The 25989-nt window shown below is 49.8% G+C and overlaps 2 protein-coding genes across 2 annotated transcripts; both read left to right on the top strand.

The window, feature by feature from the left end:
• The first annotated feature begins 1619 nt into the window (after positions 1 to 1619).
• On the top strand, positions 1620 to 7471 carry LOC132332995 (peroxisomal coenzyme A diphosphatase NUDT7-like). The gene is made up of 4 exons (XM_059857721.1): positions 1620 to 1682; positions 2698 to 3165; positions 4573 to 4731; positions 6624 to 7471. Exons 1-4 carry the CDS (start codon positions 1620 to 1622, stop codon positions 7005 to 7007), a joined length of 1074 nt encoding a protein of 357 aa, XP_059713704.1. The 3' UTR covers positions 7008 to 7471.
• A 10177-nt stretch (positions 7472 to 17648) lies between these two features.
• LOC132332994 (hydrocephalus-inducing protein homolog) lies at positions 17649 to 25892 on the top strand. Its single transcript, XM_059857720.1, has 12 exons — positions 17649 to 17715; positions 19217 to 19359; positions 19647 to 19711; positions 20387 to 20585; positions 21289 to 21388; positions 21923 to 22022; positions 22486 to 22654; positions 22862 to 23100; positions 23411 to 23483; positions 24097 to 24346; positions 24677 to 24909; positions 25494 to 25892. The coding sequence occupies exons 1-12, from the start codon at positions 17649 to 17651 to the stop codon at positions 25647 to 25649; spliced, it is 1794 nt and encodes a 597-aa protein (XP_059713703.1). The 3' UTR covers positions 25650 to 25892.
• The last annotated feature ends 97 nt before the right edge of the window (positions 25893 to 25989 follow it).

Raw genomic sequence — 25989 nt, 5'->3', positions numbered from 1 at the left:
ATCATCCCAGCAAGCACAGAGGAACTGCTATGGAAGGCACTGCACACAAGTGTATCTACATCCGACTTTAGTTGAGTTGGAAGAGAACTATGGACAGCAACATGATCCCAAAGCTCAGGAACTTTTAAACAGACTGAATTTAACACCAACCTAATAAAAGACTGATTCATCTTCTTTATAACTACTTCACAAAAGGAGCCAGTTTGTAGAGTAATTACAAGCGACCCCCAATGAAGGAAATGACTGGCATCTGACTCCAAGGCTTCGGAATGCTGAACACTTGCTTTATTAAAACTATACTATTTTACATTACAACTATTTAAAGAGAGATTACTATACTATCATACTTACTACTAAGAATACTAAAGAATACTAAAGAAAACTCATGACTCTCTGCCCGAGAGTCAGGACACAGCTTTGACTGATTGGCCAAGTGTTGCGGTGTGATTTCAGGATCTACCTCAGAACTTCGGGCCCCTCCCCTGATAATTTCCTGCCAGGTGTGTCAGTCACCTCTCCTTCCCCCTCCCTTGCCCCCTGCTGAGTGCTGTCTGTCAGTCCTGGCATTCCAGAAGGGCGTGGAGTGATTGGGCAGATTCGAAGGATGCCCTCTACCTCTGGGGGGGCATTAGGCCATCCAGGTGTCCTTTGTCCCTTAAGAGCTGCTCTCCTGTACCTGGTTGGTGGCTTCCTAGTCCTTCCCTCCCCCTCTCCCCAGGGTTAAGAGAGCCAGCAACCACGTGGTTCAGGAGTTCTGTTGGAGCTGGTGCTGGATTCAGAGGCCTGTGGGCCAGAATAAAGCTCTGGATTGAAACCCTCCATCAGAACCGACTCCTTTCCTTCACCATCGCTTTAAAGCTTCTCCACCAGAGATAAACCCGAGGAGCAGACCCTGTTATGGGGGAAAGCTCCATCCTGCAGCCATTGGAGCTCCTGCATGCCTGGACTTGCCTCAAAGCACACAGCTGCAGCACCCAGCTGGCCAAAAGTGTCTCTGGGGTGAAAACACCACAGTTGCCATTTTTTGGTGCAGCAGCGAGGGCCAGACAAGCTCAGGCAAATCCTGGCTGGCTATATTGGAAATTACTCCAATAGCCAAGGAAACAAAACAATCCTCAGCAGAATCCAATTACCAAATTCCTTCAGATAATCAATCTTCCAACACATTCCACCTGTGCACAAACACAGGAGCAGGAAATGAGGTAAGAATTGTTTTGATCGTTCTTTGCTTCTCTCACAGCTTCTCTCTGTTCATAGGGCATGTGAATACCACAAGTTTGTGCTGACCAGACAGAATAATGAAATCAAGTGCTTCAGGTAAAATGGATGATACAAGGAAAGGGTGGATTGTGAGAAGTGAGGTGATATTTTACTGAAGCCAAAAGGTTATTAGCTAAAGAATGAAAGGTGTTGGTTCTATGTGTTGTTGTTTGAATTGTTTGGATTTGTTCTGGTTGGTTGGTTGAGTGTTGCCATTGGCTGGGGGGGGGGGGGGTTGAAGAAGTGACTAAAAAAGAAGTAGGATGAGAGGGGAGGGGACCATAAATTTGCAGATGATACCAAGCTGGGAGCATGTGTCAATCTGCTGAAGGAGGGCTCTGCAGAGGGACCTGGACAGGATGGATAGATGGGCTGAGTCCAATCAGATGAAGTTTAACCAGTCCAAGTTCCGAGTCCTGCACGTTGGCCTACAAATTGACTGGGGACAGAGTGGCTGGAGAGTGCCCAGGCAGAAAGGCACCTGGGGGTACTGGTGGACAGCAGGCTGGACATGAGCCAGCAGTGTGCCCTGGTGGCCAAGAAGGCCAATGGCTCCTGGCCTGGATCAGGAATGGTGTGGCCAGCAGGAGCAGGGAGGTCACTCTGCCCCTGTACTCAGCACTGGTGAGGGCACACCTGGAGTGCTGTGTCCAGTCTGGCCCCTCAGTTTGGGAAGGACGTTGGGATGCTGGAACACAAACCCTGTGAGGAACATCTGAGGGAGCTGGGGGTGCTCAGCCTGGACAAAAGGAGATCAGAGGTGACCTTACCACTCTCTACAACTCCCTGAAAGGACAGTTGTAGTCAGGTGGGGGTCAGTCTCTGCTCCCAGGCAACAAGTGACAGAACCAGAGGGCACAGTCTCAAGCTGCGCCAGGGGAAGTTTAGGTGGGATATTAGGAAAAAGTTCTTCACTGAAAGAGTGATGGCACACTGGAATCGCCTGCCCAGGGAGGTGGTGGAGTCACCAACCCTGGACACGTTTAAAAAAAGACTAGATGTGGCACTCAGTGCCATGGTTTAATTGATGAGGAGCTGTTAGGTTATAGGTAGCACGAGATGATCACACACAATGATCACACACAACCTAATTAATTCTGTGATTCTGTGAAAAGTTGGTGGTCGGTAGAGAACGCAAGTTCCCGAGTACCCATCCAATGGGAAAGGGGACAGGGACCACCCCTGCCAGGAAAAGGTATAAAAAGAAACCATCTTCTCAGAGAAGGTGTGTGTTCGTCTCTTGGGGAAGGGAGACACACCTGGCTCAGCTGAAGCATATAAAGAGGTTTTACTAATAAAGAGGTTTTTTTTTGCTTCGACAGTTTCTCCCAATTGAATTGTATCCAAAAGTTAGTGCATTTCTAACACCATGGAGGAGGAATAAGGTGATCTTTAAGGTCCCTTCCATGTTCTATGGTTCTATGACTGGTCACGAAGGCAGCACTTTCACGGTCCTCCTCCCGCTGCGAGCCGCTCCATGCCGGGGTTCAGGCGGGACGGGACGGAACCGGTGGAGCCGCCGCATGTCTGGGGCAGCGCGGCCCCGCAGCTCCCGGCGCAGGGACCGGCCCGGAGCGGGAAGGGAAAAGGGAAAGGGAACGATCGAGCGCTGCCTGGCGGAGCCGCGTCCCTGCCGGGCCGGGGGCGGTGCGGGGCGGCGGAGCGGGAGGAGCCGGGCCCTGTCCCTGCCCAGGGGCCGCGGGGGATGAGCGGGGCGCGGCCGGAGGGTGCCGGTGCTCCGCTCTGCCCGCCCCTGGGCTCATGGAGCAGGCCCGGCACCGCCTGAGGGACTTCGATGTCGGGGACAGGTTCTCCCGCTTGCCGCTGCCCAGAGCCGCCGTGCTGCTGCCGCTGATGGTGCGAGGGGGGCGGCTGCAGCTGCTGCTCCCCGTGCGCTCCCTGCAGGTACCGGGGGCTCCGGGGGGCGCGGTCCTTGCCGGGAGCCAGCGGCGTGCGCGCTCCCGCCATCTGCGCGCCCCCAGTGCCGCCCCTCGATCCAAGGGCACGGCCGGCAGGTTTTACACTGCCGTGACTCCGAGTTTGCGTGCCAGGAACATGCCGGGATCCCGGAAACCCGTGACAGGAAATTATCATTTGCACAGTCGGCAAGGATTGCTTACTTAAATAAGGAAACCGACCCTGGAGCGCAGCTTTATTAAATGAGGTTTTTCAGTCTGCAGTTAATATTACTCTTCTCTCCCTTTAGTGCATAAAAGGCAACAACCCAAGACTGCCAGAACTCTTTCTCCAGCATTTTGTTTTCTATTACAGCTCTGGTTTTCCATCCCTGTGTCACATCAACTGCCTGTACTCAGGAATTACTTTTTTCCGTTGCTGGGTCTTGCTTAAAAATCAAATAATCACAGTAACATCGCTGTTAAATTGATTGTAAATGTGTTTGTTACTGATCCATGATGCACAAGCCTACTACTGGAATGTATTTAAAGGCGTCTTAGAAATAACTCACTTTTTGATACAGTCAGGAGGGGACACAGTCTTTGCAGTAATAACTAAATAATTTAATTTGTAATGAGCCAGCTGAGTCGGGTGCGTGTCTCCCTCCCCAGAGGTGAAAACACACACACACACTTTGACAGAACGGTGATCTTTATCCCCTTTCGAGGCTGGGCTGGTCCTGTCCCCTTTCCCATTGAATGGCTACTCAGGAACTCAGGCTCTACCAACTCTTCTGTCCCTTCCCTTCTCATCCTTCTTCCTGTTCTGGTCATGTCTTCAACCCAGCCCTCTCCCAGTTCTCAACAACACTCAACCAATTAAACAAAACACACCCTAACTATAGACAACAACAGATAGGAAACAGAAAAAGGCATTTCCATTCTATTGCTCCATAACCTTTTTGGGCTGAAGCAAAATGTTATTTTCTCTCTCACGGGTACATTATTTAATTGTGTCTTTCAAAAGTTTCTGCTCTTATTTTAATCTTGCTCTACAAGTTGTCTGTCCAGATTCATCTGTCAGTCATTTATGTAAACAAGATGATGCAAAATGTGAACTTTGACATACTCAAGCAGAAGTTTTTGTATGAATTACACAACGCTGTCCAGGTACAGGGGTTTTTTTGATAGTGAGGATTTATGGATTAGCAGGGGATAGCCTCAGTGTTTTCTTAGGTAGCTCCTCTTGCCAAGGCATGTTTCTTCTGGTCTGCAGAATCCTTAACCACCATTTCTAGCTTCTTTGACTGGAAAGATAAACATGAAGGGATGCTGCAATACCAACATGCATCTGTGTGGATCCAATAAGAAACAAAAACCTTGTTCTATTTAACACTAGTACTCCTTTACATTCTAGCTGAGAAGATCACCAGGGGAAGTGTGTTTTCCAGGAGGCAAAAGGGAAGCCACTGATAAAGATGACATTGACACTGCTCTCCGAGAAGCTAAAGAAGAAGTGGGTCTTCAGCCAGAGAAGGTGGAAGTCATCTGTAGGCTGATGCCTGGAATTGATAAAGTAAGTCAGCATATCAGTACAGAATAAGTTTGGGTGCTTTTCTTTTGTGTGGTTGGCAGTGACCTTTTCAAACCTGGAACTGCCAAGAGGCGCCGCTTCTTCGCGTGCACAGCCCGTGTGTCCAGCAGAGCCCAGGAAAGGGCTCTGGCTCAGGGTTTGGTGTTTGTGAGAGCAGCTCTGGGGCACCATCAGTGGCTCTGGAGCCCCCCACAGACAGCGCTGCCCTGGCAGGTCCAGCAGAGAGCCGTGAGCGCAGTCACGGGGCTGCAGCGAGTGGGTGCTGAGCAGACAGGCTGAGGGAGGTGGGCTTCCCCAGCTGGAAGGCTACCAGGGGATTTGGCTGCTTTCTTCTCCTGGGGTGTCAGAGAGGGGGCAATACCAGAACTCTTCTTGAGGCAATGGACAGAGCAGCAGCACGGACATTTTGATGAGATGCAAGAAAGAAATCCTCTTCACCATGAGGTCAGCCCAGAAGTGGGGCAGATGTTCCTGACAGGCTGCATCATCTCCACCCCTGGAGCTGTGCAGAGCTCGCTCACCCAGGCAGGGTCACAGCAGGCTGCTGCAGCCTCACAGCTGTCTCGTGTGGTGTCTGCTGACTCCAGGGCTGTGCAGACAGAGAGGGAGCACCAGAGGGGATGTGCGCTGGGGTTGTGTGCATCATCTTCCTCTAGCAGGGAGACTCCCCGAGGTGTCTTTGGAGTGTGGGTCACCGTTTGTAAATTACAGGTTCTCAATTTCAGTAGCAGAGTTCAGTGTTACATAGGATCAGTTTTCCCACAGAACAGAGGAATTGCTGCTTCTGAAGACTATTTTTGTTCACCAGGTAGCACATTATTACTATGCATCCTGTTCTTCTATCTGATGGCAATATCCTCTCCCCATTAAAAAAGGAAAAAACTACTTTTGAAATTGTACTGCAAAAAGCTTTATTTAAGCTTTATTTAACTTCTTAAATTATAATTTTTGTACAGATAACCTTAAAATCACATAGCTCAGAGGTAGTGTGTCAAAAGGATCAAATTTTCCCTGTTTTCCAGCCAATTACTTCAGTCAGTAGGAGAGATGGTGTGGGGTTTGAACCATGAATATTGTACATGTCAGATGATACTCTGGCTCCTCAGTACATACATTCCAGGTGCTTCTGACTTGGACGGAGTCTTTCCAGACTTGAATCAAATACCACAAACACTGTTTTGCTCTTCCTCCTTTCTACAGGACAGTGGTCTTTGTTAGTGTGAATAAACAGAACTAGCAATGTATCCTAGAGAATTTTGGTGTTCCCTTGATGCAAGGTATGATTTCAGTGATTTTGCCTTCCCATGGAAGAAAGGATTACATTTAGAATTAAAATGTCCATAAATAAGGTGTTTCAAAAATTGTTACATTTTATGGCTAAATACATTGCAATAATATTTCTGTACCTTTAGAAAAATACTTCCATATTCTGGAAAATTCGTATATCCCGGGAAAACAATACAGAAATGTGATGAATGATAGGGAAAATCTGGATTAAAATCAGAATTAGAAAATGTCAATAAGGAAGAGCCATGGGAAAGCAGGCATGCTTTTTTACTTCTGTAGCAAACTGGCAAGCCTTTTTAACTGCTCTATGATTATACAGGATGAACTGAGTATTTGTTATGTCATTTTTGAGGAATACAAAAATATGGGTTCAAATTCTTCAAGTCAAATTACATAGCTTGCCATTAGGGGGACTAAATTGCATTGCAGTTGAAAATAGTTCATAGGCTTCTTGTACTCATTTTGTAACAATGAAATGTTTTTTTTGAGTATGAACATTTTTACTTGGTACAAGCATAAGTGTTTGAGGGTTTTGTTGATTGTTAAAAATTTACTTATTTAATGGAGGTTTTTTTCTCTCTTTTTAGATGAATAACTTGGTGACACCAGTTGTGGGATTTATAGAGGATACATTCCAGGCCACCCCTAACCCAGATGAAGTGAGCGAGGTTTTTCTTGTGCCTTTGGAGTACTTTGTCAAGCCCTTAAATTACAAGACCTTCTCTTATAAAACCTCCTCAGGTCACTCAACTCGCGTACACTGCTTCATATACCATGACCAGGAACATAAAAGGTCATTCAAGATATGGGGACTGACTGCACACTTTGCTGTATTTCTTGCTCTTGTAATTTTTGGAGAGAGACCTACCTTTGAAGTGGATTATGATCTTGACAACTTAATTTCATCCTCTGAGAATGACTTTATTAATTTATATGCATCTGTACATGAAGGAAAGAAGAGTAATCTGTGACGACTTGGTCTGGCAATTTATTTATTTTGAAAGAGGAAAAAGGAGGTTGGTTGATTTCCTTTGTACCTATTTTCTGAAAGCTACACTTGAATTTCTTTGGAATTGGGAACTTCAAGATGACAATCTCTAACTAGATTAATACAATTTTTAATCTAAGAGTTGTGAGAAGCACACAATATTTTTTGTGGAACAGACTTTGAAAAGGTCTGTTTCAGTTCCTTCTCAGTTTCAGTGCCTTTCTTCTATGTGATCAGAGATACTTTCTGTGCTTTGCTTTGTCTAGAATGAGATAATACTATTTGATGGAATTTGTGTCTGAGTTAACCTATGAAAACTTTTGGGGATCTGTCTGCCTCTTACATGTGCCATATGTGGACAACATGATCCATACAGTCTTGTGTGATATCTCTGAGCACTTACAGAATGCCCAATAAAAATACAAAAGGTTTCAGGGGCTTTCACAATCTTGTTTTGTTTTGCTTGGGCTTGTAGAGGGAAGAGGGCAGGCCAATATGTGCAGTGAATTGTGGTTAATTTAACATTTCTCACGAGGCAATTCCATAGGCTGTGGAAAACAGGATACAGGCAACAGGACTGAAGTTTGTCCTTCACCATCTGTTACCAAATCTCACTCAGCTGCTGGCAGGAGTCTTCTCCAGGAGAGGACAGTGGAGGTGAGGATTCACGAGGACAACCCACCAAATACAGAACAACAGAGAGGGGTTCAGAACCTGCAAAACAGCCCCTGGAGAATCGTCAGAGACCGACAGTGCACAGCAAGAGCCTCTGAACATGGCATGACCGAATGCTCCAGCCAAAACCACACTGTAACCTGAAGACAAGATACAGCAGTATAAATTTGAGTTGAGAGGTTGTTAGGAAGATTAATCCACAAACACCAGAGGTTTATGTCCAAAAAGGAGGCAGAGGAGTCCTTTTTCTTTATTTGAATAAAGGGAGAGGCCATGGGGCATTCCCCTGGGGTCTCTCGAATTTTTGGAGGATGCAGCCTCCCTTTTTATCCCAATTTTCCAGCTACATTTCCCTTCTCTCTTTCCCCCTAGGCTGAGGTACTTGAGAGGTTCAGACTTCCCAATATGCCTGATCCCAAAGATTTCCCTCCAAGGTATAACCCTCCCTTTTAATTTTTAATTCTTATGGAATTTAGGGGGTTTTCTTCCTTATTGTTTCTTTCATCTTTCAATGTCTAATTTCATTTATCAGCAAACCTAAAGCTTATTTGTAAAAGCAAATATCTTTTCCCAATCATCAATCAGTGGAATCCTTCCCATTGCTTCTTTTATCTCCCAGTGCTACTTTTATCTACTAGCAGACCCACAGCTTGTTTGTAAAGACAAATCTGCCATTCCTCTCAAAATCAATTACCATGATAGCACAATCTGGCAAGTAAGTGATCACAGCTAGAAATCCCCATTCCTTGGCACAGCTGGCACGTGGGCAGTTAGTTGGGAGCAGGAGAGCTGCAAAAATGGGTGCTGTGGGGGTGCTCCTCTTGTTAAACTCAGAAGCAAAGTGGCACAAGATGGAGCAGTGATTTTCACTTTAGAATACCTTTGCCTTTGGGAGTGCACCTCACAGAGGATGCTCTTCTGGAGTCTGAAATCCCATTATTGATGGGAAAGCGTCCAGAAGGTAGAGGAAGAGCATCAAGCCAAGCCTTGCAGGGTTCCCTGGAATCTGGCAAGGAGCACGTGCTGAAAGGCTCATGCCACCCTCCTCCTGGGTCACTTGAGCTCCTTGCATGCCCCAGCAGGCTTCCTGGTGCCTCTGACTGCAGATCCAACTAAGATCCAGTCATGTCCAGAGATAAAATCCTGAAGTAGCTCCACAGGTGCTTTGTTGCTTTCTCCCTGCGAGTTCTGCAGTTCCAAAGTCTGTAAACCTGCAGGTTTCTAGCCAAACCTGCTCATTTTATAGCCCTTTTGACCTGCTTATATTTTATACTGCATTGACAATGTTTAGACACTATATTAGCCATAAGTTTAGGCATAAGGATCCAAGGTAATGTGTTTGCTATCAGACTGTCATCCATGACCATCATCAGGGTGTCACTGGCTTCATGATAGGGGTTGAGTATTAGCTGTCCAATTCCAGTGGTGAAGGACATGGTGGGACTTCAAGGAGTGGTTAAGGCTGGCTATAAAAGCTCCAGGTGCTTCACAGAGGTGGAAAGAATCCAGTTCTCTGTCCTGAAAAGCTTCATCTGGGAGAAGAAGACTAGAAGAAGAACACTGCATAGGATGACATGAAATTTGCACCATGCATGGGCAGAGAGCTCAGCCTTCACAGATTTCTCCTCATAAGACATAATTTTCCCTGCTTTATTGGTAAACAAGGTGTGCCACTGCCAATCCTCGAGGTTCTTATCGCTCAGTAGGTTCTTCAAAGAGCTTCCTAGTCTCCCTTGGTCTTCTCAAGGTTCGTCTTCTGAAGATTTATTTGGATGATTTAGTTTCTTTATCCTCAGCTGAAATCTCAAGGCTGGCAGTATCACTGGAGAAGAAACCACGTCTTTCCTGTCATACAGGTGTAGAAATTGCCTTTTTTTTTTTTAATAATATTTTTTTCCACTTAACCTCTGTATTCCAGAACAGGAGATAAATGCTTTGTGGAATCATAACCAATAAAAAAAGTAAATGAGGGCTATCATGAATAAAGCCATTTGGAGATCACAAAGTTCACCAGTTCAGTTGCCTTTCTTGCCATTTACACAGCAAATGAAGAAGAGTTTGCTGGTGCTTGGCCCTTCACTGACTCTGAATATTCTGCTCACTTTATAGGTATAAACACTTGAATACAAATATTTCTCTCAGTCACAAAAGAGAACACACCACAAGCTCTCCAAATTCAGCAAGTGGCCCAGAAATCTTATAATCTCATTATGGCAGTACCTATCTGAGAGCTCCATGTATGGAGGATGGGCTGGCCACAAGCAAAGGCAACTTTGGGAGGGAGCACAGCTGCTACTCCTCCAATTTCCCAAGTGGGAATAACCCTCCCACCTCTTCCACCAGAACCAGTGTGCTGCTGGGGGAGCCCCTCAGCTGAAGAGGCCCTGGGCAGATGTTGGACACTAGCCTGTTCAGCTGTGACAATCATGACTCCATCAGAGACTCCATGACCATAGATGGCGATGATGATTCATCCCTTTCCTTTTCTTCTTCCTCTGGGATTTTTTCTTCTTCTTGCAGTATCTCCTCCTCTTCTGAAGGAAAAAATGATCCATAAATAGAAGACAGGCACATTGCCAATCCTATTTAAGCTGAGAAGTCCCACTTCCCTAACACTGGCCTCTCCCAGAAACAATGGATGCTGCTGCTCCTCTCTGAATCCTCATGTTCACTCTCACTCACAGGGGATCATGTCATCCCCTGCAATGCCACGCACATCCAACCCTGCCAAAAGCCCTGCCAGCCTCTCTTACAGCTTTCCCCAGCTTTTCTGCCTAGCCATCATCTTTCCAGGCCTGCAACAATGTGCTGGCAAGGTCCTGGGGAAAAGCCTCAATGGACTCAACTGCTCAAAACTCAGGAAGCAACCAGAGAGGCCAAAGTGTTGGTCTGTCATCCCTGCAACTTCCAGACTTGTGGAGATGGGTGTGAGCTGCCCGATGTGCGATGGTAGGGGGAAAAACCAGGGGATCTTCCTGGGAGACAACAGATAGTGCTCACCTTCCAACACCTTGGGGACGTTCTTGGTAACCCTAGGGAAGGTCCCCTTTCCTTTCAGGATGATTTCTGCTGGTTCCAGATAAGCCACTTGGACCTGGAAAGTCTTGTGGAAGACTCCTAGCTCTCCTGGCAGATAATAGACTTTCAGCACTTGCTTCTCGCCGGGTGCAATGGAACCCTGCAGGGACAGGAGAGGAGGAAGGGACTGCATCAAAGCTTTGATGTGGCATGGCTCAGGGGACAGACAGGCTGAGAAGACGGGTTCTCATCTAGAAGAAACCATCAGACCACATCACTATCTACCTTCCTTGTGCCCAAAAACTTGCACCTCCAACCCTGGGGTGCAGTGTGTCCTCCTGAACTCTCACAAGGCTGCAGCCCCAGCACAGCTGTGGGGTTTCTCCTCCCCAGTTTTTTCCTTTAATTCTCTCCTGGGCCGCCTGACACAGGGCCAGAGCCATGGACTTGTGCTACTCACTGTGCTGGGCACGACCATGGGCACACCAGGCAGAGGCTTTGCTGCAGTGCCAGTGCTGGAGTTTGGCACCATGTAGGGGAATTCCATAACCCCGGTGTTCCGCAGGGTGACTTCTGCTTTGAGGACTTTGTTAAACACCTGGGGAGAGGACAGAGGAGTGAGAAGTTACAGATGTTAAACACCTGGGGAGAGGACAGAGGAGTGAGAAGTTACAGATGTTAAACACCTGGGGAGAGGACAGAGGAGTGAGAAGTTACAGATGTTAAACACCTGGAGAGAGGACAGACGAGTGAGAAGTTACAGATGTTAAACACCTGGGGAGAGGACAGAGGAGTGAGAAGTTACAGATACTGATGCTGGCAGTCTCCTTCCTCTTTCATGGCGTTGAAAGCACACAGCCACAATGCAACCACTCAACTACAGAGAGGTGGTAAAGCCATGTAAAGGCCAGTAATAAATGAACCAGGGGACCGGGTCCTCTGCACTCTGAGGGGTCACCAACAGCCAGGAGAAACAGAGGAGGTGGCACTGAAATGTGTGAGATGAAGCCAAAAGCTTATCATGTTAAAGAATGAAAGTTGTTGGTTCTCCATGTTGTTGTTTGTGGTTTGGATTTGTTCAGGTTGGTTTGTTGGGTGTTGCTGTGAGCTGCCAGAGGAACGGGGTTGAAGACCTGACCAAAAGGAAGGAGGATAAGAGGGGAGGGGACAGAAAAGTTGGCATCAGAGAGAGTGGAAGCTCCCTAGTACCCCTCCAGGGAGAAAGGGGCCAGGGACTGCCCCAGCTGGGTACAAAGGGGATAGAAAGATTGCCTTTTCGTTGGAGGGTGTGTTTGCTCGTCTCTGGGGGCAGGGAGACACACACCAGGCTCAGCTGAAGCACTACTAATGAACAGTCTTGTTTTGCTTTGACAACTTTGTCCCCATTGAATTCTATCTAAAAGTTAGTGCCTTTCTGAGAGGCATTCCAGAAGAAAAGGCACCTGCATGCAAATATTGGCAAGAAACATACAGGTGACAAGAGAGACACACAGGACAACACAGGCAGTGCCAGCAACTAGAAGTATCTTGGACTTTAAAGTGAAAAGAAGTAAAGTGGGGATTATTCTGGGACATTGTTTTCAGCTACTGAAGTGACTGAAAGGCCAACTTCCTCCCTGGATTATTCTGTGGATCAAGCAAGAGCATTTGACAAGAGCATCTCCTTGGAGCTCAGCTTTAGGAGCCGATCAGTGGAGGGATGTCTCAGGTGCATTGAAGAGGACAGTGTCATGTCCCTCAGCCAGGGGGAAGGGAGGAGAGGGGTGGGGATGGCCATTTTAAACCAGCTTGGATGCTGACATGTCTCTCAAAGGTTGTACTCTAAGCCCCAGAGCCAGCAAAGGAGCTGAGAAAGGGAGAGAGCCTGGGATTGAGGTGGCCATGGTGCTGAGACAAGGAGCTGTGCCAGGAGCAGCCTGTGGTACCTGCAGCCCCCAGTCAATCTCCTCCACGTCCAGTTGGTAGCTGGGGCACGAAGCCTGCCCGGTCAGCACCACCTTGTAGGTGGGGCCTCCCTCCACGTGGCACAGCGCCGTGACACGGGCCACGATGTTGGCAAAGCCAAAGAAGGTAAAGGTGACCTGCTGGCTCTCTCCTGGCTGCAGCTCACCCCACAGTGGCAGGACATCAAAAGCCTGGAGGGAGAGGAGGAGAGATCGAGATGTTGAGAGTGGAAATGGATGCAGAAGAGCAGCTGTGTCAAAGTGGAGTCATAGCTGGAGGGGCCTATTCCCCAAACATAGCCAGAATCATCCTAATCTCATCCTGTGTCCATCCCACTGACTAGTGGAGGGACCATGGGGAAAATCTCCCATAATCACTTTTCCATGAGTATACACTACATTAAAGCCAACTGGAATGTCTCCTGGCAGCAAGAAATTCTCTCTGCTGCAGAACTTGTCTTTGGAAACCCTTCTCAATGTCTTCAGAAAAACAGGAGACTTGGAGGTGGGAGCCCTTCGAGCTGGGGGAAGGCTCATCTGACTTCTGAGGCCTTTCTCCCTCTCTCTGACTTATGTGCTGTTCTCTCAAGCTGCTAGAGCCAAAGTTCCTAGAAAAATGTCCTGTCAACCACCTGATGAGGTAAATGGGAGCAATGCCCTCCACAGGTGCTGCATTGGGAGCATCCTGGGACAGCCCTGCAAAACGTCCCACATGGCCTCTCCAGTGACCACTTGCTTCATCAGAGCTTTGTGATGGACTTGGAGGGATGTGAGGCCCCTCTGTGAGCAGTGCTGAGGGCCACCAGTGGCAGTGGGCCTACAGTACCTCTTCCCACATTGGATACATGGATATGAGACAAATTCCCACTTACCTCCTGCATTCCCACCTTGGGGTGCTCCATCTCTGTCAACCGACTCAACGCCCGCATCCTCACCGGCGTCTGAGACTCCCCAGGAGTGGATGAGAGCACCTGGAGAACAAGCACCACGGGCTGCAGTGAGCTGGCTGGTCTGAGCAAGATCACTCTGCTGCAGGCTCCAGCACCTCACCACACCAGGAGCAGCTGAAAAGGGACCTGGGCACAAATCAAGTGTGAAAATGTCCAGGCCATCAGACAAGTGCGGGTCCAAGCCCACCCACAGATGAGACCTGGGCTCCATCTGCACTTCCTACATCAAACTTGCCTGAGGGAACTGGGTGTCCCCAGCACTCAGGCAGGGAGGGTTGGAACTACATAATCTCTGAAAGTCCCTTCCAAGCCAAACCATTCCAGGATTCCAGGATGGCCACTTGAATTTCCCTGGTTTACTTGTGTATACATGGCAACAACCAGGAAATAAAGATGATTTTGTGCTTCTCTTTGAAAACATTCAGCCATAGTGTTCATTGCACCTATAGGGCTTTGTTTCTCCTGATTCAGAAAAACTGTGCAGTGTTTAAACAACTGGTATTTGTGTGTGAGCAGGTACAACCATTCTCCATAAACTTAATGCCAACACTGGGCTTTTGAGAAACTCTTCTGCTTCCTTACGTATTTTTTTTATTGCCCCATGAGCAGCTTCTGTTCCCCCTAATGCAGAACAAGGGGCCACTTCCCACTCCAAAGTAGTAATGCTCACCAGGCAAGTTGGCAGATCAAAGGCCTTTTTCCTTGTTTGGAGGAAGAGACAGTGACTTTGCAAAGTCTTGCTTTATAAAAGACAGCTCTGGAGCTGTCAGTGCAATACCAGCTTTTGGGTGAAGGCAGAGATGTGAGCACTCTAGCTGGGTTGGGAAGGGGGTTCGTGGAGATCAGGACTCTTCATGGACTGACACACATTGGAGGCTGGAAGCCTTCTCATCATGATGCAGATAAAGACCTCATTTTACACTGTAAAGAAAATAAGCCAAAAAATCCCAAACTCAGCATAGGTCTGTAGGATCTGATTGAGCTTCTCTAAGCAACACTTTCCTATTTCTGCCTCCCCAGACACCCCATGTCCAACTGCCACTTTCAGAGCACAGGACAGAAGGGCAGCAAAAAGGGAGGCTGGCACAAGTATGATTTTTTTGGTGGCAAGTTGAGGAGGCAAAGCAAGTGGTAGGTGCGCAAGAAAATCCACCTCTGTTTCCAGGGAATGCTCTGCATCTGCTGGCTCCTGATCAGAGTCCTCTTGAGCAGGATCTTCTTGAGCAGAATCCTCCTGGTCAGGATCCTCCTGGTCAGGATCATCCGGGGTAGATCTTCCAGGGCAGAATCCTCCTGGGCAGAATCCTCCTGGGCAGGATCTTCCAGGGCAGGATCTTCCAGGGCAGAATCGTCCTGGGCAGAAACCTCCAGGGCAGAATCCTCCTGGGCAGAATCTTCCTGGGCAGGATCTTCCAGGGCAGGATCTTCCAGGGCAGAATCCTCCTGGGCAGAATCCTGCACTGTTTCCGGGGTTTCGGTTGGCTCCTCCACACTTTCAGTCCTGTAGTATCTCCATGGAAACACTCCCTTCCTCTTTGATGACTGTGGTTTGAATTTAGGTGGTGAAGGGATGAACCTGGAAAATAACATAACTACGATGGTGGACCTGTAGTGGGAGAGAGAGGTGCCTGCAAGAGCAGCTCCTCCCTGCAATGCAGCCCCTGGCTGGGTGCTGGTGTGGTGAGCTCAGTAAGAGCCACTCCAAAACCAGGCTGGAGCAGGTCCATGCTCAGAGCAGCACAGGGATGATGCTCGTACCTTATGGTGTTCACCCGGCTGTCTGTCAGGAATGACCGGGGTAGTTGACGTGTCGTGGGCTGCAGTTGGTCATCTCCATGTGCAGAACTTGTTCTGTGTCATTTATGATGCAGCCAAAGTCCACAGCCTCGGCCTGGAGGTGGAGATTTGGGAAGTAGACTTCTCCCCGAACAGGGATCTTCTCCACATGAGGATGCTCCATGAAGCGCACGCTGAAAACCTTCTTTGCCACCCAGCTATTCAGATTGTCTTTATAAGCTGGGTTAAACTGGATCCAGAGACGAAGTTCCTCCCCTACATCCACTCTCACAGGCTGCAAGGACAGGAACAGTAATTAATCACCTCTGGGATGATGTCCCAAGGTCTTGACAGCAGGAAACAGTAAACATTCAAAGTGTGACCCCAGCATTGGATTCTCAGTTCATGGTTCATTTCTCTACAGCAGGAGTCTGTCTGCAGGCACCACAGTCCAGTCCAGGATTCCCTCAGGCTCCCGTTTCTGTGCTCAGCCCCAATACAAGGGAGTGGCTGCTGAAGAGCTGGCATGCTTTCCAGGAGACACCTTTACTGCATGGCTTTCCTCGATCTGCTTTCCTGTTTCCCTCTCCTCATGTTTTAGAGCCAGCATGGATGTTACCAATTCAGATAAGATTTTGATTCTTTCAGCAGCTCTGCTGATTTGGTTCAGGCCAATCCACTGCTGACACTATAGAATAAACTTCTCAACTTGAAGACCTCCCAACAGAAGTGCACCACCACATCCCTCCTCCTCAAACCCCACTGAACAAGCCCACAGAGGCTCACCTTGGAATCTGCAGGGAGGGGTCGCTTGTGCACATTGCAGATCAGGAATGGCTGTTCCACATCCAGCACAATGCTGAGTGGCAGGGAGCTGGTGTTTTTTTAAAGACAAAGGCTGGTGCTGCAGTGTCAAGACATCGCTGGGTTTCTACAGAAACAGGAGACAAGGGAAAGCAATGTCAAGTGCCATAGACCTCCTTCCCCTTCCAATGCATTTCACATTTTTCAACACCAAAAGTGCATATATTTCTATTTACTTCCAGCCAATTTAAGAGTTGCACCTTTAAATGCCAGGATGGAATCTAGTGACTTACCTTTTCCACATGGAAAGTGATTGCTCTGGAAGACATTTCCACAACAGGGCAAATGAAGTTGCAGGTGACATCCACTTGCATGATCTGCTTCTTTGCTGTCTCTTTCCCCACCACAGCGTGACACAGCAGCTGCTCCTTCACCTCCTGCATCCAAGATTCACTTGTCTCCCAGTGCATGCTGGCAGGCCCAACACCCCACACTGGCTTGTCACCCACCCACGGGCCCTATTCCTGTCACTTATTATTAGGGACTGTAATTAGTCTCTGCTCTCCTCAATGGCTCTCTTTTCTTCTGTGCTGCCACCTATTTATTCTAAATATCTGTGCCCAGGGGTCCTGGAGCCAGGGAATGCATACCAGACTTAGCTGGCAGCTTCTCTGCAGAGTTTCATTTCCCCTGGAAAGAAAGGTCCAGGTAGGAGAACGCTCCCAGACTCTGCTGAAATCTCCCCTATGAGTTGCTCTCCAGGGGTACTGCAAAACCTGGCTGCCCCTGGGACACCAGGGCTGGCTGAGAGACTGGGGCAAGCAGGAATAGGAAAGATGACCAAAGTCAATTTGTCAATTCTGATGAACCCTGGGAACAGTTTCCTGCCTGGATGGACATCGCACTGATCATTAGAGCTGGCACACTGCGTTTTCCCCCTCCAGGACTCATAGCTAGAGCAGCCCTGTGCCCATGTTTGTCTTCAGAGGAAAAGCAATGCTACTCCCAGGCACTCCTGCCATTCCCAGGGCTTTTGTTTTACTCCCTGGATAAAGGGTTTTTCCCTCAGAAAAAACACTTGACAGTAATTTAATTGGCTTCCTGCCTGGACTTCTAGTCTAAGTGCAACTTCTTTGCCCTGCTCTTCCTTTCTGCCTCAGCACATGACACAGGTAAGCAGTGTTTGCCCAAAGGAGCAGTACTTCCTTCAGCCTGTATTTTGGGATCAGCAAGTTGGGTTTATGGTAGCTAGGGAAACACAAAAGAGCCTTAGCAACTGATGGTGGCCAGCAAGGAAAGCAACTGGCATTAAAAATGTTTCTTGAAGCCACTTGCTCCTTTTCACAGGTAAATGTCAAGGGGCTGCAGAAGCAGCTGCAGTGGAGGGGATCTGATGGGGAAGGCTCAGCCCTTGGCAGGGGCCTCACCTGGGCAGTGCTAGAGCAGCCTTCCAGCACCATGGCCACAGTCTGGCCTGGCCGCAGGTCCACCTGCAGCAGCCACAGCTTAAACACGGGGCTGCCAGGTCTGGGGATCTGGGAAGCATCTTTGCTTTTGGGGCCACAATGGCCAGGGGGACGAGTGCAGCGCTGGAAGATGCGGAAACCTTCTGTGCTCCAGTACAGCCGCTGGGGGCGTCGTCCTCTGTTTGTCACCTGGGCTGCTCAGTTTTGCTTCCCAGGGAAATGGGCCGGCAGGTGTGTTCAGGGGCCGGTGCCCCGGAGTGGATGGCTGCCTGCTGGAATTGCGCATTGCGCAGAATGCCTCCCAGACCCCAGCTGCCACCACTGCCAGCTCAAGCTGCTTTGATAGTGCCAACTATCAAAGGGCAAGGTATCCTTGAAGGTATCCTTGAACTGAACCACAACTGGGCTCAGTTTGAACTGGACAAGGACAAGGACAGCCATGTGAGTGCTGGAGGCCAGGCAGGGCCCTGGGGGCGGCCACTGCCTTTGCCCAGGGCTGGCCCAGGGCCTGCTTGCCAGAACTCTGCCCCAGCCCAAACCAGCACAGGCCCATTTATGTGCACACAAAGCCAAGCAGGTGGAGGTGCTCAGGAGAGCCTCAGTGCTGCCACACCTTTCTCCTGAGGACAGCCATGGCTTTGCCCTCACTGCATGTCACCTGTCCTCATCTGCTCAGGAATAAGTCTGCAGTCAAACCAAGACCTAAAGTCCAGAGTAAGCCCCTTAGCTTCATTGTCCTGGGCATCACGTGTGCCCTTTGCCCTTCAACTTTCAGACTTTGAAATCCTTTTCTGAGTCTCCCAGGATAGAAGTCTGAGCATGGCAGGGTTGCCTGGGGAAGAAGATGCTCCGCAAGCTGCCACCACTAGAAGCTATGGCTGGTTTGACAGTGCCAAATGCCGCCTGGAAACTGGCACCAGGACCCTGGGCTGGTCAGTTTTGTTTGCCTGGCATAACGGCCTGAAATGTTGTGCAGGGGTCTGAGGCCCAAAATGGCTGGCTGCCTGCTGGAATTCCGCATTGCACAGGATGCCTCCCAGACCCCAGCTTCCACCAGTGCCAACCTGGACTGGTTTGATACTGCCAAGTGCCTCCTGCAAACTGCCACCAGGAACCTGAGCTGGTATGTTTTGTTTCCCAGGGAAATGGGCCAGCAGTGGTGTTCAGAGGCCGGTGCCCCGGAGTGGACGGCTGCCTGCTGGAATTCCGCATTGCGCAGGATGCCTCCCAGACCCCAGCTGCCACCACTGCCTACTCAAGCTGCTTTGATAGTGCCAAGTGCCTCTTGCAAACTGCCACCAGGAACCGGCACTGGTCAGTGTTGTTTCCTGGGGAAAAGGCCTGAAGTCTTGTTCAGAGGCCTGAGGCACAAAGTTGCCGGCCGCCTGCTGGAATTCCGCATTGCGCAGGATGCCTTCCAGACCCGAGCTGACGCCACCCGAAACTCCAGAGGGAGGAAGGCTTGGAGCAAGGAAGCATTGAACATAAAGGTGTCTGTGCACGTGAGCGGGCAGGTGGAGCTTCCTGCATGCTGAGATCCCTTGCTCTCCTCCTTTACAGCTATCAGAGGGAATCGCTTCCAGTTTGGGCACTGTCCTGTTGGGAAGTGCTGCCGCAGGACATTTACCATCACCAACCACACCTGTCACCGGTTCATGGGCTTTGAGTGGGAGGCAGATGACCCATTCCAGTTCTGCCCCAAAGTGAGCATGGACTGCTCTGCCTTTCCCCATTGCTCAAGCCCTGTCCTGGTGTTCCCAGGAGCTGGCAGGGAATCCTCACATACGAGTGACAGCCTGTGGCAGTGCCACGCAGGAGATGCAGTCCCTGACTTTGCTGGGCAGAGGCTGCCAGCCTTGCAGAAAAGGCTTCATGTTATGGGAGGTGGCACCTTCTGTTCACACCACTCCCAGAACCAGCTCACACTGTGCTGGAGAAGAGCAGCCAGGAGGCTGAGGTGTACCTCAGTGCCGTTGTTACTTTTGCTCAGTTCAAACTGAGCCCAGTTGTGGTTCAGTTCAAGGATACCTCCCCCTTGCAGACAAGGACAGCCATGTGAGTGCTGGAGGCCAGGCAGGGCCCTGGGGGCAGCCACTGCCTTTGCCCAGGGCTGGCCCAGGGCTTGCTTGCCAGAACTCTGCCCCAGCCCAAACCAGCACAGGCCCATTTATGTGCACACAAAGCCAAGCAGGTGGAGGTGCTCAGGAGAGCCTCAGTGCTGCCACACCTTTCTGCTGAGAACAGCCATGGCTTTGCTCTCACTGCATGTCACCTGTCCTCATCTGCTCAGGAATAAGTCTGCAGTCAAACCAAGACCTAAAGTCCAGAGTAAGCCCCTTAGCTTCAATGTCCTGGGCACCATGTGTGCCCTTTGCCCTTCAACTTTCAGACTTTGAAATCCTTTTCTGAGCCTCCCAGGATAGCAGTCTGAGCATGGCAGGGTTGCCTGGGGAAGAAGATGATTCTCAGCAGAAAGTGGTACCAGTCCATCAGACAATGTTACTGTATTATTTCCTTTATATTTATTGGACATTTTGGTTATTCCTTCTTCTGGCTTTTCAGTTTCAGGCTATGCAACACAGGGAAGGTAGCAATCCAAAACTTGTGACAAAGAGAAAACGTTTGACTCTGGTTTCTGGGGCATGGATGGAGCTGCCCCAAGTTGCATTCAGTGGCGAGGCCGGTGTGACCATCCAGCAGCTAATGCCAAGTGCCCTCCTGTCTCTGCAGGACTGACTGCAGGACCTTAGTCCTGAAAAACAACAGCATGCTGCCCATGGCCTGGCAGCTCCGTGGGCTGGATGACCTTGTTGAGAACTTCTTCTTGTCACAAAATAATGGCATCCTTGATCCCCGCTCAGAGTTTGAAGTGACACTGCATTTCAAGGCTGAGCAGATTGGCAGCATTGAGAAGACCCTCCGACTAGAGGTGAGAGGGACTGTGGCCTGCCTGGCAGAGCAGGGCACAGTGAGCAGCCATGTGCTGCTAGGGACAGAGTCAGGAAGAGCTGCACCCGCCAGACACAAGGGTGCTGTGACCCCAACTTCTGCCACTACACAGCATTTGCCAGAACATGCAGTGCATCCACATCCCCCCAGACAAGCAGACACTGCATCCTGAGCCTGTACCACAACCACCTCGTCCCTGTGAATGGTTGAAGGTTGTTGTCTGGTTGTACAGACTGCAGCGTGATCTCTGTATTCCTCCTGGACTTTGTCTGAAGCTCTTGCATAGTACAACAAACTCTCCCTGTGGGATTTTGTTCCCTGGCCCCCTGTTTAGGGGCTGCCCTTCAGACAGGGTGCTAGGTGATTTGGGAGGGTTGTCAATGCCACTGCTCTGAGACACCTCATACTTCTTGTGGTTGTTCTTACACCCCTGTGCCTCTCAAGGATGCTTTAGCAGCAGCATTCCCTGCTGTAGGAGTGCAGAGTTGGGCTGATAGGGTTTTTTACTGCAGCAGAATCCCACTGGGACAGCCCATGAGAGGAACAGGTTAACAAAGCTTGGGAGTCCGCCAATGGTTGTGAAGCCAGGGAGGCCATAGGGAAAGCAGCCAGCAGAGACAAGGACTTTACAGGCTGTCTACCAGAAGAATAATCTGAACAATGTTTGTTTCTTGCTGCCTCAGGTTTCAGATGCAGAAAACATCCTGGGGGTTGTTCAGACAGAAAACATCAAAATCTCTGCAGAGGTCTATGATGTTTCTCTGGGCATTGACATGCCTGAAGGTCAGTGGATGCCTCCCAAACAAAGCAGTCCAGGTGCACTGCATTATCTTGGGAGGTGGGCAACCAAAGCACTTGATGGGATGGGGTGGGATGGGACAGCATGCAAGGAAGGCACGGATACGTAAAGCACATACTCTGCAAGCTGCGTGGAATAAAGCGTTGTCAGGGCTCTGACAGCCCTAAGTCTTTCCCCTCTGAACTTTGAAGTGTGCAGCTTCATGTGCAGATTGGATTTGGGGGCTTTGAAACAACAGTGATGTGAACAGGCAACGCCCACAGGCTCAGTGCAGCATATAAAGTAATTGGATTTGTGCTTGGGAGTGAGGAAATGGGAGCCGAGCTCTTTTGCTACTAAGCCTGCAGATACTTTGGGTAAGAAGAGAAAGGGCAGACAAGTAGTTGGAAAACACTTTCAAGAATGGAAACTTGCTGAAAAGGGTTTTGCACCGAGACCTCCATGTTGCTTGTGAGCTGGTGTATTCTGCAGCAGCTCACAAATACTGTGTTTGACCTCACGCTGTGGATTTTCTGCAGGTGCAGATGGAAGCTTGGAATTTGGAACAATTAATGTCCTGGATAAGGTGAAGAAAGTCCTGAGTCTAAAGATCAAAGGGATATACAGGATTGAGTACAGGTGAGTCCAGCTGCCTGGTAGTGAGCATTTCCCAGGCCTTCATTCTCCCTCTGTCAATGGCTAGAACCTGTTTCCATGCTGGCTACCTCATGGTATATACAAAACCTGGGCTCTCTGATCTCAATTATTTTACCAGAGAATTCAGCCACAAACCAGCAGTTCTTCACAGCTCAGCTGGAGGCCAAAGGAGAGCCCCAGAAATTTCAGCCACTGAAATGCTGAGATTCATTGCCGTTCTTTGGTGGTCACCTCCTTCCTTTCTCTTTCTGAGACTCTGTAAAGAAGTGAATGAAAAATTTTTTGCAGTAATCTTGTGATTGTCTGCACTCTCTGTCAAGATCCAGGATTCCCTGAGCAGAGCTGGACTCTCCCTTTTTTTTCTGGTCCTATGCAAAGTCCTGGCTGTGCTGGTGGCACCTGTACTTGTAACTGCAGAGCTCTCCTTCCTTCCCTTTCTCCCCAGGTTCACGCTGAAGGGTGCAGGTCCCAGGATGCAAGACTTGGCATCCTACTTCACTGTTACACCTCAGTCGGGCATGGTGAATGCCTCCCACCCTGATGCGAGTGTTGAGATAATCTTCCACCCCACAAGTGAAATCCTCCTCAAGAACATACCCATCCTGTACTGCCAGGTGAGCTGCCTGGGCCAGGCTGTGTTATCACATGGTGTTTTGGGAGCGTAAACAGGATAGGTTTCTAATGGGAGGAGGGCTTTACTGGAGAATCCTCTCTCCTACGTACACAAACAAAGTCTTTCAGCACCATTTGGGAGGCTTCCTAAGTGGAGCTGAGACTCTGGCCGGCATCTTTATTGTTTACCATCCTTCCTGTGGACACAGGTGATAGATGCCAGCTCAGGTGAAGGAGGCCAGGCTGTTACCAACATCCCAATAAGAGTGTCGGCCAAAGCCGAGTACAGCAAGTACAGCATTGTGCCTGCCTCACCCACCGACTTCGGAGCCATGATCAAGGGCACCAAGAAGAGCCGGACTGTTGTGCTGAAGAACAACGGCACGCTCAGCTTCAAATTCCACATCCGCCGAGAACCCAAGCTTGCATCTGCATTGGAAAGCAAAAGGTATGAGAAGCCCTGCACCACCCTTCCTGTCATACACGCCACAGCTGGTATGTGGCATGCAGCCAGGAGACTTGGGCTATCGTCCATTTGCGTCCCTGGCTTGGGGAGAGGGAGCAAAAAAACACCTCAGTATCCCCATGTATAGTACAAAGCTGGTGACTGAGCTGCTCAGTCCAGCAATAGGAGCTGCTGGCTGCTCTCTGGGAGCCATCAGGAGCAGGAAGGCTTTCCTCTGTGAGGAGGAAGGCCAGCTTTGGCCTTTGAGGCAGGGGAGCTCAGCATGACAGATACCTCTGTTTTCTCCTCTCAGTTCAAAGCAAGGGGAATCTGCTCCATCAGCTAAAAAGCGCTCAAAAGGAAGGAAATCAGGCTCCTCGACACAGGTGGGTGACTCCTGCTGCCCTGCTGCTGCTGCAGGGGATGTGAGAAGATGCTGCTTTGCCCAGGCTGGGGCTCATCGCCATAGGGTGGGATGTGGTCTACAAGACCAGTATCTGCTCAGTCCTACTGACAGTCCTGTACTCTGGCTGTGACCTGGAGTTATGGGGTCAACAGAGGGGAGCAGGTCCTGTGTTTGGTAGCTGCTAGCCAGCATAGGTCTGTGAACACCTCAGAAGCAAAAACATCCCCCACTGAACTCCCAGTCCACAGAGCTCAGACATTACTTTTTCTTCTTCCCAGTCCCCTATCTGTCTCCCATCATTTCTCACAGCTATTTCTGCTCTCCTGTATTACCTCTGAGGTTGAAGGATCACAGCTACCACGTTCATTCTTTACACTCCCAACTCCTTTCTCTCTGCCACTTGGGACAGGCTTGCAGCTCCTCTTGGCTTGTTGCTCTCAGCCTGGGGCTACCTTTGGGCCATGGAGTCATCCTTCCCTGCCCTGGGACTGGCTGCTTGGGCCCATCTGGAGGCCAAGGCAGGACGTACTCTTTACTGGGGTGCTCAAGGCACAGCTATTAGCCATCAGCCTCTCCTGGAACTTTTTCTGCAGGGTCACCTCAGGCTTGGCATGTTCACAGTGTCCCCCTGCTCCGGCTCCGTCCATCCGTCGCGCATGCAGTTGATCAAAGTGGAGTGCCTCGCAGAGCAGGAGGGGACATGGGAGGAGCAGATCTACATTGACATCATGGACAGAGACCCCACAGACAATCCCCTCGGCATTCCCTTCACCCTGATTGTCGAGACCTGCGTCCCAGGTACATACTGCCCACAGTGCCCTTGGTCACACTTGCTGCTGATCAGCACCTCAACTTGCTGCTTGGATAGAGAGGCACGCTAGCCTTGGTGTCCCACCTTAAAATCCTCAGAGGTTCCAGCCCTCTTCAAGTCCACCAGTTCACTCATTATCCCTCCCAGGCTGGGAGGGATGCATGGAAGGATAAAAGGAAAGCAGTGCTCTCTAAGACTGAGGTTGACTGGGCTCCATCCTCACAGCCAGCTCCCCCACCCAAGGCTGGGTTTAGCAGTCACCCGGGCAGAAAGGGCTTATCGAGCCTTCTGAGAGGCCAGCAGGGTCTAGACAAATTCATCAGGGAGGCTTCTCCGTGCTCATCCCTCTGGTGTGTCCACAGGACTTGTTGAGAATGTCACGTCAATCTTCAAGGAGTATCCGATCTGCAGCAGCGCCGACCTCAGCCACCAGCTGCAGTCGGTGAAAGGCACGGGCCTCTTTGTCAGAGATGAGAATAGATTCATCTTCAGCAAGGTTCAGGTTGGGCAAGAGGCAGAAGCCCATTTCAGTATCTGCAATGCTTGCCGTCTGCCATGTGACGTGGCCCTCTCCATCAAACCCCTGCCTGGAGAGGTAAGAACAGGAGGCCAAGGTGGTGGTTGCCCTCTAAGGGCTGTGCGAGTGCCTGTTTTGTTCTCCAGATGCATTGTTGCCTGTGGCCCAGACTAGTCTAGCTCAGTGCAGGTCAGACTGCAGGGGAGAGCAGCAGAGCCAGGGAACAGTTGTGTAGAATTCTGCATGTCTCAGGAGAGGTTTGGCTCACACCTCTGGGTCTTTGGTGGGAGAAGTGAATCCTTCTGAAGCTCTCCTGGAAGCACACGCAGAGAGGGGCTGTTATGAACTGACATGTCAGGGCTCAAAGCAGAGCATCTCCTCAGGCTCCCTGGCTTTTCCTTCTCTTTGAAGGCCAGTTCTGGGTTATTTGCAGAGTCTTCCACGCAGTGCCCATCTCCCATATAGGCTGGGGCAGCCTCCTGCACTCAAACACCCAATGCTTTAGCACAAGGTCAGCATTCCCCGGGAGGATGGGAGCCTGCCCGGGGAAGCAGGAAGAAAGACACAATGTCTGGGGCTGTTCTCAGTAATGCATTTATGAATAAAACTGTGTCATGTTGAAAGGTGTTTTCTCCTAACACTGCTCTCTGGGTTCCCCCAAGGAACAAAGCCTTATCAACAACATTTTCAAGCTGGATCCAGTCAAGATGTCCATTCGTGGCTCGTCCTCTGCCGTTGCTACGGTGACCTTCACTCCGCCAGACAAGCAGAGCTACGACTGCACCTTTGAGGCTTCCCTTGAGATGCCCAAGGGGTAACTGACCCTGTGAAATATTGGGGGAGGCCTCACTGATAGCTGCCTCTCTCTCCCCTGGGAAGGCACAGGCCTCTTGTTAGCTGTAATGCTTTCAGTAGCCTTAGGCATGAGATGATCTGGGAGTAACTCTTAGAGTAGAAAAATGAGGCTGATGGTTTATTCTGTATGAAGAACTGTCAAGACAGGGAAATACTAGGTAGCCAACTGGAAGTTACCCAGATGTGCTGCAGCTGACCTGGGCGTTTCCACGGACAAAGGTTTAGAAGAAGCGGTTTCTGTGCCAGCAAGACAGCAGTCACATTTTCCTCTTTGCTTCTGTAAAATTAAGTGATCCTCTGTGG

Source organism: Haemorhous mexicanus, chromosome 12 (genome assembly GCF_027477595.1).
Source record: "Haemorhous mexicanus isolate bHaeMex1 chromosome 12, bHaeMex1.pri, whole genome shotgun sequence".
Lineage (NCBI taxonomy): Eukaryota > Metazoa > Chordata > Aves > Passeriformes > Fringillidae > Haemorhous > Haemorhous mexicanus.
The sequence above is the reverse complement of the archived record's forward strand: the minus strand, read 5'-3'. Positions and strand labels throughout refer to the sequence as shown.

Excerpts from the sequence above, each read along its gene's own strand:
- LOC132332994 (XM_059857720.1), top strand. The coding sequence starts at position 17,649 with ATGGCCACAGTCTGGCCTGGCCGCAGGTCCACCTGCAGCAGCCACAGC. Across the intron at positions 22,655-22,861 it reads TACCCATCCTGTACTGCCAG|GTGATAGATGCCAGCTCAGG; the intron begins GTGAGCTGCCTG and ends CTGTGGACACAG. Across the intron at positions 23,101-23,410 it reads TCTGCATTGGAAAGCAAAAG|TTCAAAGCAAGGGGAATCTG; the intron begins GTATGAGAAGCC and ends TTCTCCTCTCAG.
- LOC132332995 (XM_059857721.1), top strand. The coding sequence starts at position 1,620 with ATGGATAGATGGGCTGAGTCCAATCAGATGAAGTTTAACCAGTCCAAG. Across the intron at positions 3,166-4,572 it reads TCCCCGTGCGCTCCCTGCAG|CTGAGAAGATCACCAGGGGA; the intron begins GTACCGGGGGCT and ends TTTACATTCTAG. Across the intron at positions 4,732-6,623 it reads TGATGCCTGGAATTGATAAA|ATGAATAACTTGGTGACACC; the intron begins GTAAGTCAGCAT and ends CTCTCTTTTTAG.